At 34.9% G+C, this 9,888-nt stretch overlaps 1 protein-coding gene across 1 annotated transcript; it reads left to right on the top strand.

Annotated features, from left to right (window-relative positions):
• Nucleotides 1-1,193: 1,193 nt before the first annotated feature.
• LOC101500124 (cellulose synthase A catalytic subunit 2 [UDP-forming]-like) lies at nucleotides 1,194-9,003 on the top strand. Its single transcript, XM_004502834.4, has 14 exons — nucleotides 1,194-1,639; nucleotides 2,763-2,958; nucleotides 3,052-3,248; nucleotides 3,342-3,444; nucleotides 3,532-3,715; nucleotides 3,984-4,250; nucleotides 4,395-4,740; nucleotides 5,208-5,345; nucleotides 6,089-6,214; nucleotides 6,321-6,533; nucleotides 6,616-6,883; nucleotides 6,979-7,175; nucleotides 7,280-7,630; nucleotides 7,969-9,003. The coding sequence occupies exons 1-14, from the start codon at nucleotides 1,559-1,561 to the stop codon at nucleotides 8,554-8,556; spliced, it is 3,255 nt and encodes a 1,084-aa protein (XP_004502891.1). The 5' UTR covers nucleotides 1,194-1,558; the 3' UTR covers nucleotides 8,557-9,003.
• The last annotated feature ends 885 nt before the right edge of the window (nucleotides 9,004-9,888 follow it).

Below are 9,888 nucleotides of genomic sequence, written 5' to 3'. Positions count from 1 at the left end.
ATAAAGAATAATTAAAATTTTAAATTTTACATTAAATTAGTCTTGTTTAATATTGTTATTAAATATGATGGATAAAAAAAACGAATTTGACTTAAAAATTTAGGGGAATATAAAAAAAATGATATAAATAGATGAAGGAAATTTTTATAGCTATAATTTTTGATTTTCGATAATCTTTCTTCTTGAGTGATCATAAAAAAGAATGAAGAACTAAATTAATGATTAAAAAATAGAACATTTTAATTTTTTTTAATGTAAGGCAATATAGTGTAAATTTTTAAAAAAAGAATATAATAATAAAAAATACTCCTTCAGTGATGGTAGTAAGGTTTATTTTGTCATACTTTAGTTTCTTTTGTTGTTGCTTTTCTATTTTGTTTTCCCTGACTTGTTGGCCAAATACAATAAAAAGATCAGGAATGAGATATTTTTGAATAATTTTTAAATAGAAATATATTTAAATAAAAAATTCATAAGCATAAAGTGTTTTTAGAGAAAAATATAAAGCTCTAATTATTAAAAATAAAAAGTAAATATAAAGCTAGGGTATAGCAAAAGGCAAAAGCCGAAAGATCCCAAATCCAAAATAAAATAGTAAAAGTGGTACAGTGTACATACCTACGATTCGCCACTCCACTTCGTTACAAAGTACAAACTATACGTACTGTATGTAACAAAAAAAACTACACGCACTGTGACTGTAGGCTGTAATGCTGTATAACCTAGAGATAAGAGCTTTTTAAAGGAAAGACATAATTTACATCGCGTGAACAGATCCTACTGCCCGGTACTTCTTTTTCTCTCTCCTCAACCTTCAACCTATACTCAAAATAAAAACCCTACCTAAACACTCCTTTTCCATTTAATCCGAATTTTTAATTCCAGCTCAGCTTAACTTAGCTCGAAAAAATAGTAAATTAATAAAAATACCATACTTGACGTGTTAATTTTGATGAATTCAATTCATGTAGAAAAATGAGTATATTCCAACCAACAATCCAAAAAGTAAAAAGTTTTCACCAAACTCCGTTGGGGGCAAAGCCTGGCCCCCGCGCCACCACCTCACCCTGGGCCCCATCCAGTCTCTTCCCTTCCCCCTCTCTAATCCATGCTTAATTTTTAATTAATTTAATTTAATCATATTAATGTATTAGTTTCCCTCGTCCCTTTTTTCTATAAACCAATAATAATCTCTCTCTCACACTCACTTTCATTGATCCTCCTGGATCGCTTTTCACCATTTTCTCTCTTACGCGCCTTCGTCTCCACACACACACACACACACACACACACTATACACTATTATCTACTCACTCGACATTATTTCTATCTCTAAATTTTCCAGAGAGAACGAGACTTGGCGTGTGAGAGAATCCAAACACAAGCACGCCTAATTCACAAACCCTTGCATTTTAGTTTTAATTTAAACAAACATTCACTCTTTTTGTTTAAATTAATAACAGTCATTTCGGATCCGTTTCGGTTCGGAGTCTTGTCCGCTGTATAAAAGTGGCGGATTATTGGTTTTGAGTTAATTTCGGATACTGTGTTGTGAGTGATGAATACTGGAGGACGACTCGTTGCTGGTTCCCACAATCGGAACGAGCTCGTGCTCATCAATGCCGAAGAAAATGGAAAGGTAACTCCCAAATATCCATCCCTCCTTTTCATCTTCTGGGTTTATCGCTAATGCAAAACCACAATCAATCTCTCTACATTTTTCTCCGATCTGCACGGATATTTCCCTTTAAATTTTATTTATTATTTAATTTTCGCTTTCTTCGCCGTCGGTGGTCTGTGATGCACATGGTTGGGCATATAGTTGTGTTTAGATGGAGCTTCGGTGGTTACTTTACTGATATTTGGTTTTATGCAAAGTTTTTTAACAATTGGGGGTTAAGGGTTTTTCCCATTTGGTTTTTTATTTTATTTTATAACAATTTGGTTTCTTTTACACTTCAAAGCCGAATTGATTGTTGTACAGTTTTACCGTTCTGCAGTTTATAGTGATGCATAAAAGTTTGTGGGAATTTTTTAGTTAAATTTCAAGATTAGTTGATTGGAAAGGGTGAATCGATTGCCATGATTTTGTCACACATATTTGGAGATTTCCTATTTTCCTTGGCAATATATGAGTATAGCTTATGTAAGATCAATGAAGAGTTTGGGCATGGATTTTTCGTCTTCTCTGTCTTACAGTGGACAATTTTATTAATCTTAATTGCAATTTTGTATCATTTTGAACGCATTTGGTAGCTCAGGCATCTAAGGTGCAAGGACATGTATCATTTTGTACTTGGTTTGACTTAGATGCCTTCCTAAGAATGTATATGATATGTATTTGTTTGATTTCACTCATCAAATTTAGATAGAGTACTAAAATACAATCTCCTTAGGGTATCTGTAATTAACAAAACGTGTTTATGTTGGATTTTCCCGATAATATATTTGAATTAATTTTTAATTATAGATTAGTGACTATAAAATTAGTAGGCGTGTATAGATAGAAGAAACGAAATTGGTGGCGAGGTAGTATTTGCCATGGATCTGAAAGGTCATTACATTGATGGTTATGGTTATTGAATGTTCCCTCACAATTAGCACATTGTTTAATTTATGCCTATGGTAATGGCATTCTCCGGATGTCGAATGGCAGGGCATGCTTGTGTGCCAAAAGCCATTCTTAGTTTTTACAAAGATTGGCACTTAGAAAACCTCAGATAGCAGTAACTTCTATTTTTCTTTTGTTTGGTTTTTATCAGATTAAGTCTGTCCAAGAATTGAGTGGACAGATATGTCAGATTTGTGGGGACGAGATAGAGATTATGGACCAAGGGGAGATATTTGTTGCCTGCAATGAGTGTGCTTTCCCTATTTGTCGACCTTGCTATGAGTATGAAAGACTAGAGGGGAATCAGGCTTGTCCCCAGTGTAAGACCAGATTCAAACGTATCAGAGGTAAATTTATTTCTACATTATCCTTTTTGAGTTTTATAACATACTGTCATACTCTACTATAGGCTTACAATTAACAAATAAATGAAATCACAGGCAGTCCCAGGGTTGAAGGTGATGAAGAAGAGGTTCAGACTGATGACTTGGACAAAGAGTTTGGTTATAAAGATTCTGATGCTTCGGGCCAGCAACCTACTTCAGATTCTAATTCTAATACATGTGGCATCCCCACAAATTCAGAACAGGATGCTCATCTTAATCCCAAAATCCCACTTTTGACTTATGGGGAGGAGGTATGTTTGTGAATTGTCCCTTTGCTGTGTTTTGCTTTTCTCAATGTGCATTACTGTATGCTTGTGAATTGTCCCTTTGCTGTGTCTTTATAGGATCCTGATATATCTTCTGATCGACACGCTCTAATTGTCCCCCCATACTCGAATAATGGAAGCAGGGTTCATCCCATGTCTTATACTGATCAGCCTAATTCATGTAAGTCTAACAAAACTGTTACATTCTACAGTTCTACAACTTATATTAATCTGTATAAACCTTATCTTGGTGCTTCTGCTGTCATAGTGAAACCCAAGTCAATGGTTCAGGGGAAAGATATTGCTGTGTATGGGTATGGAAGTGTGGCTTGGAAATATCGGATGGAAGAGTGGAAGAGAAGGCAGAATGAAAAATTTCAGGTGGTAAATCTTGAAGGGAGTAACCATAGTGGAAATTTTGGTGATGAGTTGGACGACCCTGATTTCCCCATGTAATAAATCTCTTACTTTTGTTCCCTTATATCTTTGTAAATTACACTTGTACTCTTTGAAGTTATGAGTTTTAGATAAGGGAAGGAGAGAGAATTACGACCAAAATATGATTATGATTGATGATTAAATGATTCAAAAAGATTAAGCACGTTTTAACAGAGTGCTTCTCTGCATGTGATTCTATTTAATGTTGAGGCAACACATTTTGCCATATACATTTAGTTTATTTGATTTGAAACATTTTTTTTTGTCTATATACTCTATTAGGATGGATGAAGGCAGGCAGCCACTGTCACGGAAGATACCCATCCCTTCAAGCAAGATAAATCCATACAGAATAATTATAATCCTCCGTCTTGTAATCCTTGGGCTCTTCTTTCATTATAGAATTCTTCATCCAGTTAATGATGCATTTGGCTTGTGGTTAACATCAGTCATCTGTGAAATATGGTTTGCTGTTTCATGGATAATGGATCAGTTTCCAAAATGGTGCCCAATAGTTCGAGAAACATACCTTGATCGTCTGTCGCTGAGGTACCTGAGACTTATGCTTTTGTTGCATAGTTTGTTTTAAGTCCTTACTCATTGTTATGCTTAATATTAACATATTTTGTGCTATTTTTCATAATCAAATTCCTAGTGTGTCGCCTCCTTATTTACTTCATATACACGCTGCAGGTATGAAAAAGAAGGGAAGCCATCTGAGTTGTCCAGTGTGGACGTCTTTGTCAGCACAGTTGATCCTTTGAAAGAACCTCCCCTGATAACCGCAAACACTGTTTTGTCTATCCTTGCAGTTGATTATCCAGTTGATAAAGTTGCATGCTATGTCTCAGATGATGGTGCTGCCATGCTTACTTTTGAGGCACTCTCTGAGACATCTGAATTCGCTAGGAGATGGGTGCCATTCTGTAAAAAATACAGTATTGAACCTCGGGCTCCAGAATGGTATTTCAATCAAAAGATGGATTATCTGAAAAATAAAGTTCATCCAGCATTTGTCAAAGAAAGGAGAGAAATGAAGGTTTCTATTTTCTTTCTATTTTAACTTCTCCTCTATATTGAGCCCTAGTCAACTTTTTAGTTCCATTTTTATAATTAATTTTAGCCCCTGCCTTTTCAGTATGTTCACTCTATAAACCTATTGCACCCAATATGGTAAAAAACATTGTCCGATATTTTTTGTAAAATGGTGGCTAGTCATTTTGAAAATTTCTTTCATCTAAACCAATTACATCATCAACTATTGGTGCATTACCATTTGGCAAACCAAATGATATTTGGATCGAAAATCATAGCAAGGACAGCATTGCATGTGGTTGGTAAATTGAAAGAGACTAACAAATTGAAAAACTAAAGACTAAAATGAAAAGATAAAAAATTTCAATTAAACCACACATAGATGTCTATGTCTACAACATGCACTCAAGGTTGTAAATGATAATAAAATACTTGAAACTACTAACCCTTTATTCAATGTTGCTATTACAGCGAGAATATGAAGAGTTTAAGGTGAGGATAAACAGTTTGGTTGCAACTGCACAAAAGGTTCCTGAAGATGGATGGACAATGCAGGATGGAACACCATGGCCTGGAAATAATGTGAGGGATCATCCTGGCATGATTCAGGTAAGGTTATATCTGTCAAATGGATACCTTCAGTGGTTTATTTTAAATTAGTTTTGGGTGCTTGGGATCTGGTGAGATGCTGAGGTTTGGATCCTCTAAAATGCCAGTATATGATTCCTAGAATTATAAGAAATGGGGTAACAAGGGAGAGGCACGACCGTGTGAAAAGTTTGTTTTTCAGAGGGTCTAAATCCTAATGTTAATACAATATTCTATGATTTTTGTTTTAATCATAAGAATTTGCTTCTGTAAAGGTTTGAAAAGTTACATTGTGGTTATCAATGCCCGTTTTTTGTTGTAGTTAAACTGATTTGCAGATTAGACTTAGGGTCTGTTTGTTACGGATTATAAAAAAAGTGATTTTGAAATTCCATAATTATGAATGAAGATTTTTACCTTTACCCCCATTTTGAGTGAGATATCTCCATCAATAATTATTTGAATAAAATTGATAAGAGTAAGATATTTTAAGTGCTCAACGTTTGAAAGAGATTTTGTATATGTATCTAGAGAAAAGTTAATGAAAATAGTTATTTTATTTTCAGCATAAAAATCATTTTTTTAACAAAATGATTTTCAAAAAAAGCTTACACACAAACATTACTAACACCTGAAAAATGATTTTTTAGAATCTTAAACAAAAGGACCCTGATTTAAGCCTTTATTTAGATGACTTGGATTCTAGTAATAACTAATAACATTGCACTGACTTTTGAAGTTGGAAAATTGTAATTTTTTTACAGGTCTTTCTTGGTCATGATGGTGTTCGCGATATTGAAGGAAATGAGTTGCCTCGCTTGTTATATGTATCTAGAGAAAAGCGACCAGGCTTTGATCATCACAAAAAAGCGGGGGCAATGAATTCTCTGGTAAGCCTAATCTTATTTTGGTTCTGATTCTAGTCAACTGACGATTCAGTGATCTCAAATGATGTTTTTTTTTTTGTTGTAAAAATATTAAAAAAATTATTTGAAGATACGAGTGTCCTCGATAATATCAAATGCGCCTTATCTTCTGAATGTTGATTGTGATCACTACATCAACAATAGCAAGGCACTTAGAGAAGCCATGTGTTTCATGATGGACCCTCAACTTGGGAAAAAAGTTTGCTATGTACAATTTCCTCAAAGATTCGATGGAATTGATCGCCATGATAGATACTCAAATCGGAATGTTGTATTTTTTGATGTAAGTTCTAAATTGCTTTGCTTTGATTTTTTTCGGCTTTTCTTTTTATTATGATTTGTTCTAACTCCTGAATTGAAAACAGATCAACATGAAAGGATTGGATGGAATACAAGGACCAATTTATGTTGGAACTGGATGTGTTTTCAGAAGGTATGCACTCTATGGATATGATGCACCTGCCAAGAAGAAGTCCCCAAGCAAAACCTGTAATTGTTGGCCAAGATGGTGTTGCCTATGCTGCGGCTCTCGAAAGAAAAAGAATGGGAGCACCAAGGAGAGAAAAAAGGTGAAGCACAGGGATTCATCAAGGCAGATACATGCACTTGAAAATATTGAAAATGGATTTCAAGGTGAGAAATTTGGATCATCTAGTTGTCTTTGCAGACTTAAACTCTATCAGGTTACAAAGTTTCTTGATGGTAACACTTAGTTGATTCTGTTTTAGGAACCATTGTGGATAAGCCATCCAACTTGACTCAAATGAAGTTGGAGAAGAGGTTTGGGCAGTCTCCTGTGTTTGTAGCCTCCACTCTTCTTGAAAATGGTGGAGTTCCACTTGGCATAAGTCCTGCATCACTCTTAAATGAAGCAATCCAAGTCATCAGCTGTGGTTATGAAGACAAAACCGAATGGGGAAAAGAAGTAATGGCGAATGACTGTTTTTTATTTTTGAAAAAGTATTGTTTATCTAATTATTACATTTCTTCCTTTTTTTTTGTGCTCTTATTTTGGGTTATCATCACCAGGTTGGCTGGATATATGGTTCGGTGACAGAGGATATCTTGACTGGATTTAAAATGCATTGCCATGGTTGGAGGTCTGTGTATTGCATCCCTAATCGGCCTGCATTCAAGGGGTCGGCACCTATCAATCTTTCAGATCGTTTGCACCAGGTTCTTCGGTGGGCCCTTGGATCTGTTGAGATACTTTTGAGTAAACATTGTCCTATCTGGTATGGTTATGGTGGCGGGCTGAAATGGCTGGAAAGGTTTTCATACATAAATTCAGTCGTATATCCTTTGACTTCCATTCCGCTGATAGCTTACTGTACTCTACCGGCTATATGTCTTCTGACTGGAAAATTTATTGTACCTGAGGTATGCTTGCGTGCAGTATCTATTATGTCTGTGCCTATGAAAAGAAACCACTTTGAATTACCCATTCCTTGGGTCTGTTAATAATTTTTGTAGACATATCTACATATTTGTGACTTTGACTTTTCGAGATACCAAGTGCATGCACTTTTCATTAATTAGTGCATTTTTTCTCTCTCAATAGGTTGGTTCCTTTTAACAAAACCCTTTTTCTTATAGTTCAATGATATTGGTTGTTATTCTGTCATTTTTTGGTCCCTTTCACAATTACATTCAACTTAAATAATTAGCTAAATTGTAGGTATGGCTTCTAACATACATTTTTATATTTTGATGTGCAGATCAGCAATTATGCGAGTATTGTGTTCATGGCCCTCTTCATATCCATTGCAGCTACCGGTATTCTTGAGATGCAGTGGGGTGGTGTTGGTATAGATGATTGGTGGAGGAATGAACAGTTTTGGGTGATTGGAGGTGCTTCTTCACACCTTTTTGCCCTTTTTCAGGGTTTACTAAAGGTTTTAGGTGGTGTCGACACTAATTTCACAGTTACTTCGAAAGCAGCTGATGATGGAGAATTCTCAGAGCTCTATATCTTTAAATGGACATCGCTATTGATTCCTCCAACAACTCTATTAATCATAAATATTGTTGGGGTTGTGGTTGGAATCTCAGATGCCATCAACAATGGGTATGACTCGTGGGGCCCACTTTTTGGTAGATTGTTCTTTGCCTTGTGGGTGATCCTCCATCTTTACCCATTCCTTAAGGGATTACTTGGTAAACAGGATAGGATGCCTACCATAGTATTGGTTTGGTCAATCCTACTGGCCTCCATATTGACTCTCATGTGGGTGCGAGTCAACCCATTTGTTTCAAGAGATGGTCCTGTGTTAGAAATATGTGGATTGAATTGTGATGATACATGAATTAAGAGGCAAACAAGATTTTCCAGCTACATTTGGTTGCATCGTGGAAGAAGCAAATTCATTGGATACGGCACTTTTACCGATGTTGCACGAATTTTTGGACGGTAGTTTTATTTTTAGGGTGTGTAGATATGGGGGTGGAGAGCTGAACAAATTGTTACCTATAATTAGAGGTTTTTCATTTATTCTTTCATTACATTACTGTGAGTCCTAAGTGTTATCTTTTTCCTGTTTTATGCATTCTTTTAAGAAAGTGAAGTGAATCATAAGTTATTCCCTCCTCTAAACGAGGGATCATCAGTATCAAGAATTAGTTACGATCAAGTCTTGAGATGTTCTTGCTTAAAAACTTTGAAGTTTAGGAACAATGGCATATAACTTATTCATTTGTGACACCAACAATTATGGATATTAAAGCTTCTCTCTCAATGATGTAATTACCCTTCATGACTTGTATTAAGTTTGCAATTGTAGAGAGATCAAGGTTTTAGACTCTGATCACCTTCACATCCAAGACAATTGTCATTTATATACCAACTTTAATGTAGAATTGGAATTAAAATGGAAAATAAGGGCAAGGTGAGAATGTAATGGTTTCCTATGTAAGCTTGTGGACTGTTGAATTACTACTAACCGAACGAGAGGTGCAATGCAACACATCTACTAGTTAAGCTTGGAGTACTAAAGATGATTACTTATTTGATCAACCAAATTATCAGGAAAATAAGAAGTGGAAAGAAATAAAGTGCCAAAGGTATGTTCACAATGAAAGTCCTAAGAATTTTTTGGTAAACAAGACCGGTCCTTTCCTTCGAAATGATGAATGAATTCACGTTCTCAGCCTGACATATTTTCATTTGTGTGTTAGTACTTTGTTTGAAGTCAATTCAAGCTTCAAAGTGATTTTGTAATAGCGAATGAAGACAATTCAAGCTTCAAAGTGATTTTGTAATAGCGAATGAAGACAAATCTGAATTATCATTGACCGGTCAATGACAATGATACTTTATTCTTACGGTAATAATGGAGTAATAAAAGTAATACCTTCGCAAAGTAAACCTGTAGTGCTTAGCATAGAAGTTTCAATTTGTCTTGTCATTCACTCTAGTATACATATAATACTTGTCTTTATTTTTTTTATCATTTATTAATTACGATACACCTCATATAAATTAGCCATATTAACAATTTTTATCTGCTTTTGTAATTTAAAATCGCTGATATAAGTTTGTATAATTAAAATATAGTTGAACAAAAAAAAAGTTGATTGTTGGTTGGATACTGTTTTTCTGTCACGAGTTTATAATAATTTCTGAAATGTTATTTTCATTA

This window comes from Cicer arietinum, chromosome 5 (assembly GCF_000331145.2).
Source record: "Cicer arietinum cultivar CDC Frontier isolate Library 1 chromosome 5, Cicar.CDCFrontier_v2.0, whole genome shotgun sequence".
In the NCBI taxonomy this organism is placed as follows: Eukaryota; Viridiplantae; Streptophyta; class Magnoliopsida; order Fabales; family Fabaceae; genus Cicer; species Cicer arietinum.
The sequence above is the reverse complement of the archived record's forward strand: the minus strand, read 5'-3'. Positions and strand labels throughout refer to the sequence as shown.